General features: G+C 39.8%; 1 protein-coding gene across 4 annotated transcripts in view; it reads left to right on the top strand.

The window, feature by feature from the left end:
* The window catches only part of LOC122994872 (protein turtle homolog B-like), a 162,578-nt gene that overhangs the window by 94,949 nt on the left and 45,453 nt on the right, over positions 1-22,176 (top strand). For all 4 annotated transcript variants that reach the window (XM_044369636.1, XM_044369635.1, XM_044369633.1 and 1 more), the window contains exons 6-7: positions 4,147-4,288; positions 15,271-15,416. In XM_044369636.1, coding sequence (XP_044225571.1) covers positions 4,147-4,288; positions 15,271-15,416 — 288 coding nt within the window. The remainder of the gene's footprint in view (positions 1-4,146; positions 4,289-15,270; positions 15,417-22,176) is intronic.

Here is a 22,176-nt window from a genome sequence, read left to right as displayed (position 1 = left end):
TGTTGGCCTGACATTTCTCACAGTTAATGTAATGTTAAGTAACATTAGTGCACTGTACAGTAAATAGGGAGTTACTTGGGTCACAGCCATTCCTTCTATCTCTGATTTAGTCTCTTAACTTGTAGTTGCTATTGTTGGCTGTAGTAAACACTTTGGAAACACAAGTCAAAAGTCTCGGTTCTGATTGGTTCACATACACTGGATAACTTCTTAAAAAGCAAAACCTTCAGCCTCACAGCAAGCTTCACCTTCTCTCCCTTCCATCACTAGAGACCAGTGACTGGCCTGTTGGAACCTTCTGTCTGCTCAGGTCACAGGTTCTATTAGACCGATACAAAGCTTTCAAAGCATATAGAACATTAGTAAAAGATTTTTCTGTTACTGCTGGCAATCATCGGCATGGCCATGAATGCACCAAATTTTCCACCATGTCATTTACTACAGAACAGTTTGACTCTTCCTCCCTCAGCTTGACAGAGCCCAGTCGCTCACTGCTTAGAGCAGCTGATGATGCACACCTGTTTTACTGTTACTGATTAAGCACATCTGCTTAAGCAAAAACAAAACACACACTCAAAAAAACAACTTAACAGCTGGACTGAAACCATTCAACAAAACATAACCTTGTGAAACACAAATTACTCGACTCAGTTAACAGTAACATGAAATGCTGAACGCAAATAAATGTCGATGTGTTCTCTTAACTTTTTTTTGATGTTCAATGACTGTGATGAACTCAGGTGTAATCTGAAAGGTGTTGATGATGTCACTGATTGTGGATTGCTACCTGATACTTGTATTGAACAAGTGTGATCTCAATGTTGGTTATATAATAATAATGATAATAATAATAATAATAATGATTATTATTACAAAGTGTGTTTTGTAAAATGTATTAATTTTATTCTTTTATAATGTATGTACAAGTGCATGTGTGCATATGTATATACATATTCATGTAGTATTATTTTCACTTACTTTTGAAATGTAACAAGAAATTGTTTAGTTTTTTGATTTCACAGGTTAACTGAGTTTTTTACACAAATAAACTGGTTGATTTTTGCTTTGTTGGTCTGACTATTCCAAAATTGTGCTATTTACAGTCTAATTATTATTAATAGTTAATATAATTGTGTTTGTAATAAAAAATGGAATAATCAGCTTGTTACACAGTAATACAGTTGGTCCATGTCATGGAAAATAGTTTCTGATTTATTGAACCTGATACAGACATTTGCTAGGATGAAAACTAGTCTTCCCTCAAGACACTAACGGTCATGGTTGGGAAATCTGAACTTAAAAACATGTTCAAACAAGCCTCACAGAAAAAAAGTAGAAGAGTTTTAGGATAAGGATACAAAATGTGCTTGCATGTGGCCCTATGTGTCACACTCAGTGTGCACAGAGGGCCGTGAGTTTTTTTTAAAATCTATTGATCTAAAAAACAGATAGGGAAAAGCAAACACACATGTGAACTTCCTAAACATCAGTTCTTTTTTTTCCTCTTTTTACTTTCTGGTCATGGCTTTTTAACACTGACTTCACCTTCAGCTGTTCCTGGAGCAGCTGGGTCTAACTGCTGACTCCTCAGCCTTGAATTCAGAGGGCACTTCAGCCATCTCCTCATTTCATTTAATGTATTTTCATTTGAAAAGAGGAAAATGTACATTAACCAAATATAACCAAGAAAGACCAGATTTTATCGGCAGTTTCTTTGCCTGATGTTGGCGTCCTAGGACAATGTGTACAATAGTGAAAAACATACTACATTGTGATAAAAATGCTTATACAATACAGTTAAACAACATGAGTAGACAAAATCCAATAGCAGATGATACAGGTACAATATGAGTACAGTCATGTTATGATTTCTTAGCATTACACTTTGCTTGTGTCACTGAATTCCACTGATGTGATGCTCTGTAGGAAAAGACAGCCTGACTAAACTGCAGTTAGTCTTGCAGTTAATCAGTCTTTTCATCCTCAGTTCTGTCCTCAGCATGGGAATTTAGGGTCTGATGGCACTGCTCCTCCTTTCTGACCTTTGCTAGATACCCCTGAGCACAATCTTTTGAGTCTCTTCATTCTTTTAACCCTTAGTAACCTCTTTGCACTTTTCCAGTCAGTTGAGGAGCCCAAAGTAGGATCTCTTTTCGTATCCATCAATACTCGCTTCCTCTCCAGCAGAGTCACTGAGATTTTTACTTGGTTCCCATCTTCCTGCTGGCACTTTGTGATAGAAATGTTGATTTAGTGTGAAAGAATTAAATCCATGCAGTAGAAAGTCTTGCATGTGATGCCTGTAGGACTAGACACGTTCAAACGAGGTCTTCCACACACAATGGAAGTCCAGTCTTCCTAAGCACTACTTATGTGCAGTATATCCTATTTTGGGTGGTGTTGCCACATCCACTCACACTAAAGTGTTGAGTGGTGCTCTCAGATAAATCCAACCACCTAGTGTGTGGTAAGTAGCTGAAAGCAGATGAAAGTAGAATAGACTGTTTTTAGCTTCCATAGCAAACTCAGCATGCTTATGGTCACAGCTAGAAAATGACTGCAAATCAATGTTGTTTTTTTCCCCAAAGTATCATTGTATAAATATATCCATGCATGCAAGGAGGATGATCCATCTGTCACAGCAAGGATCACTCAATAAATTCTCATAATCCTTCACTGAGTGCAACATAAGTGTGTGATACATCTCTGAGGTCTGAGATGACATTGAACAGAATTCAGAGTGGATGTAGCCGTGTTAATCCATGTGTGTCCACACAGTATGTGGACATGTCCATAAATAGTCCACATGACCCTTACCCAGTATGTTAACTAATTCCTGTGTTGTGTCTGTAGTGGTTGTGACATGGTTGAGTGGGAAGTTCCCACTGAGGTGGTGACATCTGTGGGATGCTCTCTAGAGTGTCACACTGACATATGTTCCTCTTGTGGACAGTACAGTCATTTAATTGCAGGCTAGATTACTGTAGCTTCACACAGATTTTCATGCTTTAAGCAGTAAAGAGACCAATATTAGTTTTTATATGATCTGTGTGTTTTCACATAGTCCTGTCAGGCGTAGTCCACAGACACACCAGGCCTGTGCTTATTGGTCATCAGATCAATTATCAACAATTTAAGAAAAGATCACACAAAATGTTTTTTTCACTACTGATATTAAGGAGCTACATTGTTATAGAAAATCTAAAATCTGCTCCCTACTGTGTATTTACAGGAGAGGTCTCTGGTAGAGGCATGTCTGCACACTTGCTCTTAATTTAAAGCAACCATTTGCATTTCTATCTACCAATCCTGACAAAGAGACCCTGCAGCTCCATTCTCCATATGCCTGATCACCAAAGCTTTGTCCACCAATGTCCACAGCATCCGGCTCTGTCAAGGCTGCTGGAGACTATCTGCTGCCTTACTCGTGTCTCTAAAGCATTAAATTCACTTGGGAGTGTGACTATTGACAGTTCATTTAAAATTAATTTTCAAGTATGTATTTGTAATTGTTCATGTTTGTAATTGGAGAGAGAGAGCCAAGCCTCTGTTCAGGCTCCTACTATGATCATATATACTGCATTTTAATGATACAGTTGTTCTCATTTACATATTTTTCTGTTTCTGTTGTCAGACGTTAAAAGTAGTGTGACGTACTACCTGTTACCCAGAAGTTATTACCAAAGTGTTGTGCTGGAGACAAAATCATTATTTTATGATCATTAAATTGTTTGACAAAATGAACAGAAATACAGGTTAGTGGCAGCATGTCAGTATAGCCAACTCACAGAGGAATCTCTCGTTTGTTTGTTGGGGAGTTAAGACATTAAAGAATATGTCCAGTTTTTATTTCAGTCAGCGCAGCAACAACTCTTCTATCTAAGATATCTCAATATATAAGAATGTGACTCAAAGAGTGATGTTCAAAATGGAACCATCTATCTATCCCTACTCAGTCATGTGTCAACCATTATTTAAAAGCAGTGTTTCTATTTCTTGCTATAGCACAGGTGACTTCATAGAAAATTTTTTGCACAGATGTTGTTTCTTCCTTTCTCTGTGTATATCGCGAGTTCCTCAAAAAAAAAAAGGCGACAGATTCCTGGAAGTTTCTTCACATGTGGTTCTTGTGTTGTTCTCCACCAGGCCCTCCGTTCATTGTTTCACCACCAGGGAACATTACAGTGAACATCTCGCAGGACGCCTTCTTCACCTGCCAGGCGGAGGCCTACCCTCGTAACCTGACCTACACCTGGTTCTGGGAGGAGGACAACGTCTTCTTCAAGAAGTAAAGTTATGATCGGGTTCATTATTGTCTTCCATATCACCTCACCTGTCTGTGCCTGCTGCTCACCAGCCGCTGTCAAGAGTCTCGTCTTGTGTTGTCGTTTTTTGTGGCGGAGAGAAATAATATAACTTTAACATTTAATAAAATAAGATAACTTTTACATTTAACCAAAAAAAGGTATGAATGACATTCTAATGATGGTCTGGCAAAGTTATAGACAGAATTATGCCTTTTGATGTAGCAGTTATTTAGAATGTTAGGAATCTTATATTCAAACATTTAAAGTATCACACTTTCAGTAGCTGCGGTGTAAAAGTAACTAGGAAAAGTCATTTCTACATGATGAAAAGCAATATTCTCATCTTCATACTTTTAAATATTTATGACTGTAATATGTATTTTTTGTTAAATATTTTTTAGTATTCATTGTATGTTACATTTTATTTTATTTTGACTCTGTGATTCAAACTTGGGCTCCTTAAGTTGGCTATTTCCTAAAGTTTAGCTAAAATCCACAATACTTGTGGCATTATTAGAATAAGATGTTGATGTCACATGTTCAGTATGAGTGCTGAGCGAACACAGACAAGAATCTAAAAGCAATAATAATGCAGACAGCAGAGGCAATAAATACTGAAAGAAACCCATTTGGAAGAATAAAACGTTGACATTGTATGTTTCTGCAAACCCCAAATACATTGAATCTCTATGTTTCAATGTTGATCACATTTCAAACTTTGCATGTCATTTAATGTTGCATTAAATGGCCTTTATCAGTTGAATAATGATGTTTTATGGTGTGACAACACTGTGGTTATAATTTGGTTAGGTTTAGGCACAAAAACCACTTGGTTAGGGTTAGTAAAAAGATCATGGTTTGGGTTAAAATACCTGGTTTTGTCACCAGAAGAATGACTGGAAATATCTCAACGTCTTGCTAAAAATACCTGGTTTTGCTGGTTGAAACAGGAAGCGAGCAGTGGTCCTGATGCAACTAATTTTCTAGCCAACCCCCCCCACCCGCCTCCTCCTGACGCGGAAGCAAGCTCATATAGATGTCATCTGAACTACGTCACTTTCCCTATGATACGTATTGTAGAAATGTTGACATGCTATGTATCAATGTATTGACCCCGTAGAGATTCAGCATATCCGGGGTTTGCAGAAACATTTCATTCTGGCGACTGAGCTGTTGAAAAAACAGCAGAGCAGAGGCAACAGATGACAGGAATAAAACTGCATCACTCAGAGTTTAACTGGTTTAAATCATCTATTTGTTCTGCTCAGAGGGGAATTGGCTTGAATTGTCCAAATAATAAATAATTTATCTCAACCAATCAAATATTTTATTGTGCAGGAACTAAAACATTAGTGGTTAACACGGTCACCTCACAGCAAGAAGGTTCTGGGTTTAAATCCACTGGCCGGTTGGGGTCTTCCTGTTAGGAGTTTATATGTTCTCCTCATTGCCTGCGTGAGTTCTATCTGGGTGCTCCGGCTTCCTCCCACAGACCAAAAACATGCAGGTTAATTGGTGACTCTTAAAATTTGCCTGTCAGTGTGAATGGTTGTCTGTCTCTATATATGTTAGCCCTGTGATTGACTGGCAGCCTCTCCAGGGTGTACACCACCTCTCGCCCAATGTCAGCTGAGGTTGGCTCCAGGTCCCCCGCGACCCTCTAGAGGTTAAGCGGTAAAGAAAATGGACGGACAGAAGGATGGATGGAAGATCCATGCAGTTCAAAGTCTTGCATGTGATGCCTGTAGGACTAGACACGTTCAAATGAGGTCTTCCACACACAATGGAAGTCCAGTCTTCCTAAGCACTACTTATGTGCAGTATATCCTATTTTGGGTGGTGTTGCCACATCCACTCACACTAAAGTGTTGAGTGGTGCTCTCAGATAAATCCAACCACCTAGTGTGTGGTAAGTAGCTGAAAGCAGATGAAAGTAGAATAGACTGTTTTTAGCTTCCATAGCAAACTCAGCATGCTTATGGTCACAGCTAGAAAATGACTGCAAATCAATGTTGTTTTTTTTCCCCAAGTATCATTGTATAAATATATCCATGCATGCAAGGAGGATGATCCATCTGTCACAGCAAGGATCACTCAATAAATTCTCATAATCCTTCACTGAGTGCAACATAAGTGTGTGATACATCTCTGAGGTCTGAGATGACATTGAACAGAATTCAGAGTGGATGTAGCCGTGTTAATCCATGTGTGTCCACACAGTATGTGGACATGTCCATAAATAGTCCACATGACCCTTACCCAGTATGTTAACTAATTCCTGTGTTGTGTCTGTAGTGGTTGTGACATGGTTGAGTGGGAAGTTCCCACTGAGGTGGTGACATCTGTGGGATGCTCTCTTAGAGTGTCACACTGACATATGTTCCTCTTGTGGACAGTACAGTCATTTAATTGCAGGCTAGATTACTGTAGCTTCACACAGATTTTCATGCTTTAAGCAGTAAAGAGACCAATATTAGTTTTTATATGATCTGTGTGTTTTCACATAGTCCTGTCAGGCGTAGTCCACAGACACACCAGGCCTGTGCATAAATCACACAAAATGTTTTTTTCACTACTGATATTAAGGAACTACATAATTATAGAAAATCTAAAATCTGCTCCCTACTGTGTATTTACAGGAGAGGTCTTACAGAGAGGATTGCTCTGTCCACCAATGTCCACAGTATCCAGCTCTGTCTTTGACTCTATGTGGATTAACACATTAATAAAAAAAAAAAGTTCTAAAATGAATGAGTTGGTTCTCATTCTTTGGTTAATACAGTAATTCCCTAAATCAATGTTAGTAGTAATCCTCTGGTTCAAGTTCCTCCATCGTGGCAGTGGTGTCTACATTGAAAGCTTTCCAGCAGTTATGTGAGTTCATCTCCTTTCAGACATGCACTTCTGTCTGTAAATGTGATGACAATTAAACATCTCGGCGCTCCCTGTTAACCCTACTGGTTAAGACTTGTACCACATAACTGCAAAGTCTGTGGTTGGATTCCAGCAGCTGACCTTTGCTGCAAGTTTCCTGTCATCTCTCAACTGTTGCTGCAAAATAAAAGCATACAAACGCCCCCCCCACCCAAAAAAAAAAAAAAATAGAATAACAATAACAAAGAAAAAAAAACATGTTGTCTGTAATTTGAATAATCCCTCAAGTCACTTTAACATAAAAGTCATAACAGCAGTCTTACTAGGTTGCATCTGTACATTTTCAATATGATACAGGTCTGAATATAATGTTGTCAAACGCAAGTAAAAGCTGCAGCAGCACAAGGTTAAATACACACAAAGAGATGAAATGGACCTCTCGTTTCCTGATTAAGATCGCTGTAATACATTTCTAACTTAATTATCATCTCATTTACTCAAAGACAATCAAATCTGTTTAATAAAGCAGGAAACGCTGTGAATGGGCAGATTTATGTTGTCAAGGAGATTCATCATGTCAGATCAGTCTATAAAACATATTTCTCCTGTTGATGTGCAGGAAAAAGAGCACCCTCTACTACAGTAATAATCAGAGCAGCACCCCCTCCTTCAACTTTCATCTCTGCACACTGCATGGATGAATAAATGAATATCCTGCAACGTTTTACATACAGCATGTGAGCAAATAGGAATGAAATGTAAGTCTTAACATCTTGTGCACTCTCTGGCTTTAGAAAGTGGGCAGCAGAATTTTGAAGTAAATCGTGACACTGATGAGAATATTCACACTAACGATGGTCAAGGTCAGAGTATCTGCAGGTCTTGAAAAATCCCATAAAGGACTGAATTTAGTTTCCTCAAAAAAAAAGGGCCTTTAAAGGTCTTGAATATTTTCTCTTGCCTGCTGTAGGCAGTAATGTTATAAAATGTTTTTCTCAGGAGACGTTGTACATCTACGTATAAGCTATAAGTGAGACTGTATAGCAGGACGCTGTTTAATCCTTTTCTGTGGAGTTTCAGTCAGCACCATCAGACCATGTCTACACTGAAAGCCACGTTTTTCAGGCGTCAGTCTCACACGTGCCTGATGGAAAAGATAAATTCCTATTTCGATCAATACAGCTGTCCACACAACCTGCGTAATCGCTCACGTTTCACACGCTGAACCATGAACCGAAGCGTATTTTAGGCTTCAAGTCTACTTTCCTCCATTTTACGCATGTACAGTCATTATGTATAGGGCTCTGAGCGCTTCCAAACGTGGGTGACCTACACTCAACACTGCACCTGAATGCATCAGATGTAGACACGCAGACGGAGCACTCGCTGCTGCTGTAGCTAGCAGTAGTTTTTAGCTACAGTAGCGAGCAGTAGTTTTTAGCTACAGTAGCTAGCAGTAGTTTTTAGCTACAGCAGCTACCAGTAGTTTTTAGCTACAGTAGCTAGCAGTAGTTTTTAGCAACAGTAGCTACCAGTAGTTTTTAGCTACAGTAGCTACCAGTAGTTTTTAGCTACAGTAGCGAGCAGTAGTTTTTAGCTACAGTAGCTAGCAGTAGTTTTTAGCAACAGTAGCTACCAGTAGTTTTTAGCTACAGTAGCGAGCAGTAGTTTTTAGCTACAGTAGCTAGCAGTAGTTTTTAGCAACAGCAGCTACCAGTAGTTTTTAGCTACAGTAGCTAGCAGTAGTTTTTAGCTACAGTAGCTACCAGTAGTTTTTAGCAACAGTAGCTACCAGTAGTTTTTAGCTACAGTAGCTAGCAGTAGTTTTAATTAATTTAAATGAGTAAATCATTTTTCATTGTAATTTTATGCCGCATGTCCAGGTCTGGGTTGCATTAATTGATTAATTATATCATTAGGAATGATGGTTATATACTGCTGGGAAGTAATGACAATAATAAATAATTCTTGGCCATATATTTCTCACTGGTTTTCCATCATCCTTTCATACTTTGGTTGGTATGATTGTGAAACAGGTGTTGCACTCTATGTGATATTGAAAGAGTCTTAAAAAGTATTGAATGTAACATGAGGAACCCTGCAGAAACTCTGTTGCTCATGCACGCAGCTCTTCCTGTGACAGTCCTGTCATGTCTGAATAAAGCCACAGGGAGCATTTGTGTAAAAAAAAAAAAAAAAAAAAGCCATCATTTTAACACAGCATGTGTATGTGTATGAATCATTGTAGAAAAGTTTTCCATGTAGAGAGAAGAGTGAGCTGATGTCATTCTAAGCCATTTCACCAGATATTTACACAGCTGTAAATCCACGTTATTAACGTCAAAGTCAATCAGTCAGTAGGCACGTCTCTTTCTCTGCGATGACATTTCCGCCGTTGATGTGTGGAAGCTGTTCAGACAGAGACAATGCACATGTCCATTCTGCTTACCCCCAAACTGCCCCACAGCAACAAAACCTTGAAGTTCAGTTTATGATCAATGTGCTTCAATGCTCTGTCTCTGAAGAAGACAGAGCAGACACTATATGTCCAATATACAGTAGCTGAACAAAGGGGCATCTCCCCTTTTTTTTTTTGCAAGTGTCACAATTTCATGCCAGCAAAATTATGATTAAATGGTCTTTACAGCATATACTGTGCGTTCCATTCAGATATCTGTATCTTCCACAGATGATATACAATTTAAACTTTTAAAATAAAACCATTAAGCTCCTGAGTAATAAGTTATCTCCTCAAAGTCACAGGAGGGTCACTGACTGTGTGCTGTCACAGCTTCTGGTTTGATTTGTTTTCCAATGTTGTAGTCTGTATTACAGCTTTCATTATTTTCACTTTTGTGTTTACACGAGGAGGTAACCAGAGGAATTAATGTTAAACCAGGAAACAAGTCTCCCTGTTTGTCCTCAAAGTTCTAGAAGGACATGTTTGTGGTGTTTATCTTAAAAGAGGTGATTCTGACAGTTATCTAGAGCAGACAGTCAGATATCTTGTTTCTATTATAAACAACCACTCTCCTTCATGTGTAAACAGACAGACAACAAGAAACAAAGGCTGGAAGGCTGACAGAATTGGCTGCAGTATATTCCTGTTCCTCTGGCAGCTGCTTCATCACCTCTCAGGTCTGCAGCAGCATCATCAAGGATGAACATGCACACGTCTTCTGGTGAAACGTTCACCCACATCCTCACCTTGCTGTCCTACTTTTCTCATGATAATGTAAGGGCTCAGTGATTAAAGCAGAGTGTGAATACAGCTGGCAAGGTCAAACAGTTAGAACAACAGGAAAAAGAAAACTAAATAGCCAAAAAGCAATGGGAACGATGTAATAAACCATAAAGTAAAGTTAAGAATAAATTAACTCTGCTCCAGTTTTTCTTTTAGGAGCTCCTGTCCTCTGGAAGGGAGAGCCAGCAGATGTGTATTCTCAGAGTAATTAATTGTTAATGCCGATCAGTTTCTGTGAGTGAAGTAACTAGCGTGCTGTGCTGGTGAATCAGCTCACCGCTATGCGTATTGTGAGAGAAATGACACCAGGCTCAAGCGATCAGTAATGCCTTCAAATCATATTTCATATTTCTCCCACACAGTAGCCGCCATAGTTTACAGAGATTTTCTGTGCAAAAATTGGCTCATGCAACATTTATGATATATTTTGAGTATTTTTTTAAAAGAATGGGATAAAAAAAAAATGACAGTCTGGAATAAAAGTTATCTCTAGTCGCAGTGCCTGCAGACATGGTGGGAGATGCAGATCTTGTTGCTCCTGGCAGTGTCATTATTTTACTGACTATTATTCTACATCCCACTAAACTGAGGACTTAATGGAGCAGTTTGTCAATTTTTTAAAGATCCTTTTAAATTTGACATCCATTTCCTCTCATGTTTCAGTCAGAGACACAGCTCTCTGAAGTGCGAGGCTTTTGTATTTTTGGCTGAACTGGCCATAAACCAGCCCTTTAACCCTGAGTGTCTGTCCATTACTGACTCACCCTGTGATGAAGTTACACCATTGGTCAGATGGCCCGTTGGCCATTGCGCTTTCAAAATGATTGAGTGCAAACAGTTTTCTTTTACGTCATCAGGGGGCGTTGACAGCGCTTCCGCAGTCATGTCTGCAGGCACTCAGCCTCTCAGCGGGACCGATGCAGCCCCGAGCTCTACTCTACCAGACTGAGCGTGAGCGCAGCCCCGAAATAAGTTTTAAAAACAAACATTTACTTACTGAAGCGTCACAGAGGCTCCGACACTGACAGGAGCAGCAACCCGCGGAAGGTCCACAGGCACAGTCACGTTTCACATGTGCGCACTAGTAAACAGGGTGCTGTAAGAGTGTTTTTCTAATGCGTACAGCACCTTGAGTTACAACTACTGCATGAAAAGTGTTATACAAATACATAAACTTACATAAAAACAAACATCTTAAAAATGATGGTAACCAGGCGACGTACAAATGAAAAGCCTTCTGGTGTTACATGCATGCTCCAGCCACCTTGTCTTGTTAAAACAAGAATCTTTTTTTTAAATCTGAAATCTCAGTCAACCGTGATACTGCTTGCAAAAAATGCAGCATGAAAGTGACACAGCAACAATGGTTACCAAATGTAATGTCTTCATCAGGGATGATGTCATCTCTCTTCTCTCCGTTCTTCTCTCCCAAGACCCATATAACCAACCGCTGCTCGCTGCATACTTTACTCACAGTCTGATTTGGAATTTTTGAGGGAACAGAGCAAGTGAATGTAAAAGAACTGTTGCCTTGACTACTGCAAGTGGCCGGTCACCAGTAACAGCACACCCAGACCTCTGAGCTGGCTCAAAACTCATCCCCAGCTCACAGACAGACAGAGCCACATGTTCTGCAAACCCTCAATAACTGACAGTGTGTCCTTTTGTTTGACTGTAATATAGTATTTTAAAGGGACAATTCACCAATTTGCTCATAAATCATCTCACAGAGTGCCCTCAGTCTATTTCTGTTGCATTTAGTGAAGCTAATCTGGACAGACAGCTGTTTAAATCACACAAATATCCCGCTGTATATGTCTTGAACTTATCAATGCTATCTACATTGATTGATCAAAGCCCCCAGTCTGTTTGTGAGCTGCCTGTTTCACTACAGACCAGATTCCCCTCACTTGTTACGGTGGGCGGGGAAATAAAAATCACTGAATCAATAAATACAACTGTCAATTCACACTGTCAATTTCTTCCCATGGAGCCCACATGAAAACTATTTTTGTCAGTAAATATCTACTGTCAGTCAGCCTGGTGAAGGCAGTTTGGCTGGCTGCTGTCCTCCCAGCTCACCAGGAGCTGCAGCTGACGGACGGCTGCTTCTGTGGACACTGAACGCAGGTTGGGGGTTGGTGTTGATTGAAGGGATAGAGCGCGCTTATGTGCTGCTCACGTCCCAGTTACTGTGGGTTCCCAGTGAGAGTGAGTTTGGGCTTGTAGGGAGGGGTGAAGCGCACCGCTGGAAAGGAAAAGGGGTGCGCTGGATTTATAACACAAGACAAAACGAGAGCGTCATTGTGAAATGGAATGCAGCACAATAATCGTTTCATCTCGATTATCTTGTTTTCATAATCGTTGGAAGCCAAAATCATAATTGAGACCTTTTAAATGTGATTTACAATAGTTTATATAGATTTATTTGCAAAGTCTGTTTCATACCCATCATGGTGATGTGTACAAGGCTTTTAATTGGCTGTCTTTAAATGCCAGAAGAAATTTTCAGTAGTTCAAATTTGTTTAAAATGCATTTTTAATGACCCAGTTTATTTGTAGTATTATTTACAGCCATGTACATCAGTATGTTAACTAAGACTGATCAGATCAGATTGCCTCTCTGCTCCCAAAAAGCATTCTGTTGTAAAGAGTTATGAAGTTATGTGTACTTGTCATAAGGAATCCTACCCAGTCTGTGATAATAGTTTGTATAATGTCTTCTCTGGCTCTGGAGGGAGCTTTCCCATATTTGGAAGAAAACAACAACCCTGCTGCTAGCTAGTAAAATGTAATGACTTATCAGCACTATCTTGAAAAAGAGACGATGCATCTCTAGAGGTTAGTCCTGGTAATACTGTAGGATTCAAATCTAGGATTTCAGTGTTTTTGGAGTCTGACCCATACTAGGGATTAATAGTCTGGATCAGTGTGACAAATGGGGGTCCTGGTGCTGTGGGTGATACCTCCAAAACAGAATAGGCTTGTATCAGCAACTAAATCCAAGCGGCTGATACAACAAAACCACAAGCGTGGTTGCATTTTGTTATTGGTCTATGTATGTGTTTGTTCTGTGATATAAAGACTGTTTAAGTGCTTTTTACATTTTTTCTTCAAGATAAATAAAGAACTGTTCACATTTCACATCTTTTTATGGGATGTTTTCAATATGCAGAGGTGGAGCAAGTTGCATTGAAATGCCATAAATGCTTTGATCGCAATATATTTTTATTGTGTTATTACAGGAAAATAGATCATGGAAGTGCAAATCAAAATTCCTGAAGTACCCCTTTAATATTTTAATACCAATATGATTTGAAATAGCCTGTAAGGTTGTCACAGTTTGAAAATGCTTCTTTATGCTGGACTTGATGTCATTAGATATTAAAATCAAAAACAAAATACTTTCACAGCTACAGTCATTCCCTGTTTAAATGAATCCTTCCAGCAGCACAGTCTAATGCACTTAAAAAACATGACCGTGACTTTAGTTTAGTTCTCCAGAGGACTAAACACAAGCCAGATCTCACAACAGCAGAGCTATTGGATGAGAAAAATAGGACTTTTGAAGGATAAATGTGCTGCTGAACAATCTTCAGGCATTGTGTGTGATGGTAAGTCAAGCATGACTCAAGATCTCTGTGATCCCCCGTCTTCTGTGCCAACACTGGATGCTTTGTAGAGTTTTTTGAAAGTCTGAAAACTTTGCATAGTTATCATTGGCATTGGTATCAATAAACATATCGTCCTCACATCGGTATGTTCTAATGATTTTGTGCTGCAGAGCAAATGGAAAAAAATGTTCCTGTGATTTCCAGCTTCCTTTGGTGCCTGCAGACTCACAGTTCCACAGCAACCAACCACTCTGCTGTGAATCATAAATCAAGCTGTGTGCAGAACATCATTTATTTGAAAGTCAGAGCTACACATCCACTGGGATATGAGCAAAAATGAGCGAGAAAATGTGGCACTGGCAAAAATATACTGTCGTCATCTTCAGAGGAGTCTTGCGTCATACTGTACATTGGTGACTGTATACATTTACATCCATCCATAAATATTCTCCATTAAATGCTCTGGAAGGCAGCTGCTACAAACTGCTTCACGTTTGGTACATACTGTAGGAGTCCTGTTTTGAATTATGACTTCTTCTTTTCTTCTTATTCTTCCAGAACATTTTGGTATTTTTAATCCTAAAACTCTCTTACTTTTTTCTGAGGTTTGCTGGTACGAGTGTTCCAAGTCGGGTTCAACAAACTCTCTTAACTGCCTGAACTTGTCATAAATGGCTCGTTTCAGCCTGATGAACGTCACTCGTTCATGAGGAGGTGACGTTCATGAGATGTGATCATCAGCATAATCAACGTCAATGTTTGTGAAATCAGTAGACAAAAACATAGGAGTGTCAGGAGAAGGAGACCCAAAACAATTAGAAAATATGAATCCGGCTGCCGACGATGTGTCATCAGAGCAGCTCTGCACTGTGACAGAAATAAAGAAGGGACGCTTTGACGTTAGAAAAACATCTCTCTAAAGCAAAGTGATGGCAGGTCAAGGGATGTGACAGTAGCTCAGATATTAGAGGAGAGAATATCATCTACACTAGGTGATGTTACACTGTCAGCTGCAACTCAACATGATGCTGGACAGAGAAACACAGAGACAGCTGTCAGAGTGAGCAATTACTGAAATGTAGAAGTTGCTGCCTCACAATATGTCCATAAAAATCATAAAATCTAAAAAAAACCTTTCAGTAAATTGGCAGCCGTGATGATGATGATGATGATAATATGGTGAACAGAATATTAATCCCAACGTTAAAGTTATCCTTCTTTTCATTTTCAGTGACCTAAAGCGCAGAGTCAGTATTCTCATCGATGGCTCCCTCATCATTGCCCAAGTCAAGCCAGAGGATGCTGGGAAATACACTTGTGCTCCTAGCAACAGCCTGGGCCAACCACCGACTGCCTCTGCCTACCTAACAGTGCAATGTGAGTTTCCTGCTTGTCAAAGTCACTTATAAGTTTCCTTTTCCATGGCTCAGACACTCTTGACTGTAGGTCAGGCAGGTGTTAACCGTGTCTGTGTTGGGACTGAAAGGTATTTCGGTGCTTTTATTTGCATCCTGACTCAGTGTTTCTGTGTCTGTGGCCACTGGTTGTGTCATGACTAAGGGGTCACACGCATTTTTACAGAACACACCGGGCTCACCAGCACTCAGATGATCATTTTTACACTTTAACTCTTCATTTGTTGTGTGTGCTAAACTTTAGAGACTAACCTGGTACATTTTCATCCTTGTGTTAAAGCCACCTCAACTGTATTATTTATACCGAAATCCAAGGCAAGAAACTGGGCAGAGCATGTCCACTGCAAGAACAAGGATAACTACACCAGAAACCTGGCTCCAAGTCTATTTCTCTATAAGTATTTCTGAATAAATAAGTGTCAATCAAAGTTAGAGTACATCTTTAGGAATTAAGAGTTTAATACTTAAAAGCTGATCTGCTTCATCAGGACTGTGTAGGTGTGTTTACATCACATTTGATTGACAGTGACCAAATAACCCACCAACTGTCATCAGATTATTATTCAAATTTTGCCAAATTCTGATTGGCACATTGAAGCTTGTGACATCACCTTTTTTCCAACTGAGCCCTGCCTACTTCAAAGTAGTGACAAAAGCAAATAAAAGTTTTTCTTGTTGAACCACATCATTCATAGTAAGAGACTAATTGAAAAGGGCCTTTAAGTAAATAAACCACACAACTGTGGAATAGTGACCACACACTAATAAATAATGGAGGATCTTTTATTGACACACAGCACCTCACTTGGCTCAGGCAGTAACTTAGATAAGATGTCAAAGTCAGTGGGCATGAATACATATATGCACAGAAAACATACCTCAACATACCTCACACAATCTATGGAATATTCTCATCAGTTTTATCATTACATATGTAGAATAATCTACATGTATTAATATGAGAACCTCATGCCAGGAGTAGACGCAGAAAACAATTTTGATCAAGCTCATGTCTGAAGTAGTGTGTAACAATACAGGGAGTCTAGTCCTCTGCTTTAAATTCAAGCCACAGACAACAACATACTGATAAATGCATATTTATTTAACTAAATTGGATAGCAAGTGAATAAATGAGGTATCAGTGTAAACAAATAAATGAATAATCAACCAGAATGAGTGTAATAGGTTTTAAATGGCAGATTAGAAGTTATGAATGAACAATGGTGAAATGTAAGAATGATTACGTAACTACAGGGAAATTATAATTGAGGCTAAAGTCATTTGACTAACCAACATCTCTAAGAATTGAACTGGAGAGTTCAATGTAAACGACACGACTCTTTAATCACAGAAGCAGATGAAGAGCGGGAGAGCTTTGTTTATCCTACTTTGTCATAGTTGTCCTCAGATGAACTGGTAATGACTCAGTGGGCTGTCTGCTGCGCCTGGGCCATGAACGGATCAGCTGTTCAGCGGCGGCGTCTCAGCGGATGCTTTCTGCTCATGAGCGTCGCAGGAGCCTTAAGGCACAACGTCATTTAACGATTTCTTCAGGTGATTCGCCGGATCACCACAGGGTTTAACTGTTAGATGGAGGAGACAAAAGTGATTTGGTACGGTCGTCACTGGGGACGGCAGCGTTAGAAAGATGTCTTGTTCTCTGGTTGTTTGCCTTGAAGTCTCCTGACTGACTGACTGACTTTCTTACTAAATAACTCAAAATAACTTAATAATCCTTCATACACACATCACATTCCTACTACATGTTATATAAAGTTAAACAACAATTTGAATAACATCATCAGAAAGTAGTATCCATTCTAACACGAGGCCTCTCTTCAAGTGTTCAAAACCTTTCTAAAGGTGACCACTGGAGGGCGATGTTGGTGTGCAGCGATCTATGATTAACTTCGCTAAATGTTATACAAAATTGGACCATTTTGGCTGGCGTTACTTAGTTACCAATAATATATAGGTTGCAAGGTTATGTGTGTGTGTGTTAGAGTTAGAGGGGAGAGAAAGAGAATTTGAAACCTAGTGATAGGATGGTCTAAACTCTAAATCTTGGAAACACAGTCTCTCTTTTTTTCTCAAGGAAAAGTCTTTCAACCCAGTGTTTTCTGAGACTTGAAGAGTTGATGAAAGAATGTAACTACTTTTTAGCCTGTGTCATAAATCCCACTTCCAGACACAGTAGTGGGTAAAATGGGAGGGGGATTGTTCTGTGGAGAGTCAGACTGACACTTTAATATTGAACAAGGACTCTCAGTTTACCTTTGATGGAATTCCAAACCAATGTTGAATATACAACCATACGCTTGAGATTAAAGGTTATCATTGATTAAACCATTGATTAGACCTTCTTTGGGCTTTCAAAGACATTAGCAGAAGAAAAAGAGCACTGAGTTTCCTACACATACAATACATAAATATTAGTACAGTTCATAATACAGTAATCTGGAAATGCATGTAAATATGAGGGTGTCTTCAATATATATCATTATGTTTAGGATGATGATGATGAGCATCATAGATATAAACAGATCAAGAAATGATATTTCAGTTGTCCTGTGTTCCAGTCCACAACATCAGAACTTATTGTGTTATTGATTCTCCTTGAAGGCAAATAGCTACATCCTTAAAAAACATAATAATCTATTAGATTTCTGCCAAAAGCTCTGTTCAGATTGATATCTTGACTATTAATATGCAGTATCATCGTTCTCATGATTTGGGGTAGTGTGGCTCCCATAACTGTCCACCAGGCTTACTAAACCTGACATCAAACATAAAACAGCTGGATTTCAAAATGAACTCAGACAGGTCCAATAATAACTCTGTTGCAAACATCACAAGGCTTCTTCTGAAGAAAGTAGGACATATTGTAGCATTCAAGTCTTCTTAATGGAGCGTACTGGTAGATAGACTCTCTACATCAAACACCACTATCCTGACAAATGACAGCTTTAATGGAGTAGTAACTGAACAGTATGATGACTACTCATCTCTATACAGCGTTGAGAAGGGACTCCAGTTCAAACCAAAGGCTTAATTGGAAGTTTCTGTCTGTTAGGTGTGTAGCAGGAGTGTCTTACAAACACATGGTTTCCTGTCAGATCTGACACTGCTCTATAGCCGCATGTCCAAAAAAAAAAACCCTCTTATTTGAGTTTGACATGCATGCGGGGCCATCCTCTGCTCTGTGGAATTGATTTGGACACTCCATCGGTCTCTAGGCTATCTCCGTTCCACCTCTCAGCCAAACACCTAATCCCACCAAAACACTCAATTTGTTCTCTCAAACACACTTTTCTATTTTTTATGTTTGCTTTCTGGCTCTCCTTCTCGCCTCTCCCTCTCTCCCTTCCCTCCCTCTCTTCATTCCTCATTTGTACTCATTTATGTATATATATTCATATGCACACCAACACACCGCTATCTCTCCCTCCCTCTGTCTTCATCATGGGTTACCGCCTCCTTATTCTCTCCTCTCATAAAACACTCACTCAGTCCATCAGTCACTAAAGCTGTACAAACATGAAAGCGTGGTGATTTTGTCACTTTGGAAAAGCATCTGACTCTTTTTTTTTTTTTTTTGGAGCAGACAGACAAGAGGCAGGACGAGCTGTGAGATTTCAGCCCCGGCGACCGGCCACTGGCAGTAGTCAAGGCAACAGACATTTTGCATTCCCTCACTCACTCTCCTGCCTCTTTCGATGGCTGTACATTAGATTGTGGTGTGTATGTGCGTGTGAGTGTGTGTGATGAACAGAGGCAGGCAACACCAGTCGTGAAGGGGGGGGGGGGGGGTTGGGAGAAGTGATAGAGGGTGGGGGGGGGTGGGATTACATCATTGCTGTAAGACTTTTCTCTGTCAGACTGCAGAGGGCTCTCTCTGTCTTTCTGTCCAATTCTCATCTCTTCCTTTTGTTTAATCTCCATCTCTTTATCCCTACTCTGTCAATCCTCAACATTCTCCATTTGTTACATCCCCTTTTTTCCTCTTCTCTGCCTCATTCTGTTTAAATCTTTCTCCCACACTCTCCTTTTCTCGCTGTCCTCCCTTTCTCTGTCTTTCCCTTTCTCCCTCAAGTGCTTGCCAGTGAATAACTTCCCTAAAGCATCTTGCAGTGGGAACCAGCGTGTTGTGAGCGATAGCGCTGTCTGAGAGCTATATTTAGAAACTTGGCTGATATTCTTGTCTGTGGTGCTGGTGGCGGCGGCGGCGCTCCTCTGGGCTCTTTGTGGCAGAGCTGCCGGGCCGATGGTTAGGACTTTGGAGGACAGCGGTTGTTGTACAAAGTTGTTCTGGAAACAGCGCGGTCAATCGATTGCTCACCGTGTTTCCGTCCCTTCTATCTCACCATGTCACTCGTTCACTCTCTCATCTCCTCCTCTTTGTGATACCAGATGCCTTTTTGCCTGCTGTATTGTGCTCACAGTCACACCGCCTCATCCTCCTCTCCCCTCTCTCCTCTACCAGCTCCTCTCTACCTTACGTCATCCACTCACATCTCTCTCTCTCTCTCTCTCTCACCTGTCCTCTTTCCCACGCTCGTGCTCAGCCTCGCTCGTCCTTTCCCTGTCACGCCGCTGATAGCGTTCACTCCTCCTCGTCACCCCTCCTCCTCCTACTCCTCCTCCTCCTCTCACTCACACCATTTCTCCTACTTTGAAGCTATCCTCCTTGACCTCGTTTAGGAACCACGCTGTTCTCGCCTCTCTTCAAAATTCAGGATTTAAGAAGAAGAAGTTTTAGCTTTGCCTCTTTTTCCCCCTTCCTTTTCCTCCTCTTAGCCCCTTTCCTCTATCACATGAACTTCTCTTTTTCATATGTACCTGTCTTTGCCTAAAGGGTAGAGCTCGACGATATCAACTCCTAATTATCTAAGATTTAAAATACAAAGGGGAAATGTGGATGGAGAGCGACTAATGTAGAGCAAATGAAGTAATAAAACTGATGTCAATCAGAGTTGATCTGATTTAACTGATTGAGGTGATGCAGCTCAGGTATGATGTGATGTAATAGGATTTTTCATACTGCGTATAACTAAATATTACAGTAGTTTAATTTTTGTCTAAATATTACAATTTTGTCAACAGGATACACAGCAACAACATTCTCTTGCAGAGAGTTGGATGAAGAGATCTATACCACTCTCATGTCTGTCTGTTACGTTTGAAGCTCCAGCCTGGAGATGATTAGCTTAGCTTAGCATAAAGACTGGAAACAAAGGGAAACAGCTAGCCTGATTGTGTCCAAAAAGAACAAAATTCCATCTACCAGCTCACCAATTAACCCATCACATCTTATCTGTTAAACAAAAAGAGTGTAAAGAGGAGAAGTTGTGGTTTTAGCTAGCTTCGTATTTAATGGACGTAGATGACCACGGTATTGATCTTCTCATCTAACTCTCGCTAAAAAAGCCAATATGTGTTTTTTTATATCAGTATCATATAGTATCAGATGGTCAATTGTGTAGCTATCTATGTGGTGGATGGTTATCCTAAAACTCTCTTACTTTTTTTTGAGGTTTGCTCATACGAGTGAAAAATAAAGACAGAAAGAAGAAATAAAGAGGGAATGCTTTGACGTGAAGTTAGATGCTAAAAAACCGTGATGGGAGGCGGTGAAAGGATGTGAAAGTCACTGAGATATTAAATGACGTTACGCTGTCAGCTGCAACACAACATGATGCTGGACAGAGAGCTGCAGATGGAGAGCTACTTATAGGGATCATAGATTTATAACTGAAATTTTTCATAGGATTACATAATATTTAAATGAAACCCTTGTGATTCCTGGATGCTACGTTAAGAGGCACTGCGTCAAAATTTTCCTGGACATGAATGGAGAATTTGAACATAACCTTTAAGCTGAAGAGGCACCATAGTTATGTAGTTTACTTTGTTCCTCGTTCTGTTATTACTTAAATCAGTTTCTTTTGAATCTTCTACTGAATCTTAGATTTAGTTGCAGCTTTTTCAGGGGGTTTTTGTAACCAGCAGGGCCGTATGGACGACAAAGTCATCTGTCCAGACTGAAATATCTCAACAACTGTTGGATGACGTTGGCGTTCCCCACTGATGTCCTCCACAGGATGAATTCTAATCACCTTGGTGATCCCTTAACTTTTTAACCTCAGCTGTACTTTGTCCTCAGTGCTAATTAAGAAACGTTAGTATGCTGATGTTATCTCAAAGCAGTGCTGTGCCACACAGCCACGAGCATGACTGTAGACTCTTCAGTTCTAATAGCTTCTTCTTGCTGGAGCGATTTCAGTTATGTAATATATTTATTTAGGCTACATGATCATACATAAACAGTTTTTAAGATGTTTTATGCATCAGATGCATCAAAGTATATGTAACTTGAGATGATAACTGCACATGTTAATTTTGCTTTCTTTGAATTTCTCCTTTTTTTTAACACCCCCCAAATTTTGCAGAAACCCTTCTAACTGAACACTCTTTTTTTTGACGTGACTATTTTCCTCCAAAGGAAGTACAAGGAAAAGGGACTATTTAACTTTGATAGAAGACAGTGTGCTGTAGCAGACATACATGAGAGCATGTCCTAGTTAGATTTAAACTATGCACCATTTAAAAAATCTTGTGTAGTTTACTCTATAAGTAGTCATGTACACAACTCTGCTCATTTAATTTCTGTTCAGGAACAAAACTGACGTGCATGTGAGTTCAGTGTTGAGCAGCATACGCTC

Source organism: Thunnus albacares, chromosome 13 (assembly GCF_914725855.1).
Source record: "Thunnus albacares chromosome 13, fThuAlb1.1, whole genome shotgun sequence".
NCBI lineage: Eukaryota > Metazoa > Chordata > Actinopteri > Scombriformes > Scombridae > Thunnus > Thunnus albacares.
The sequence above is the reverse complement of the archived record's forward strand: the minus strand, read 5'-3'. Positions and strand labels throughout refer to the sequence as shown.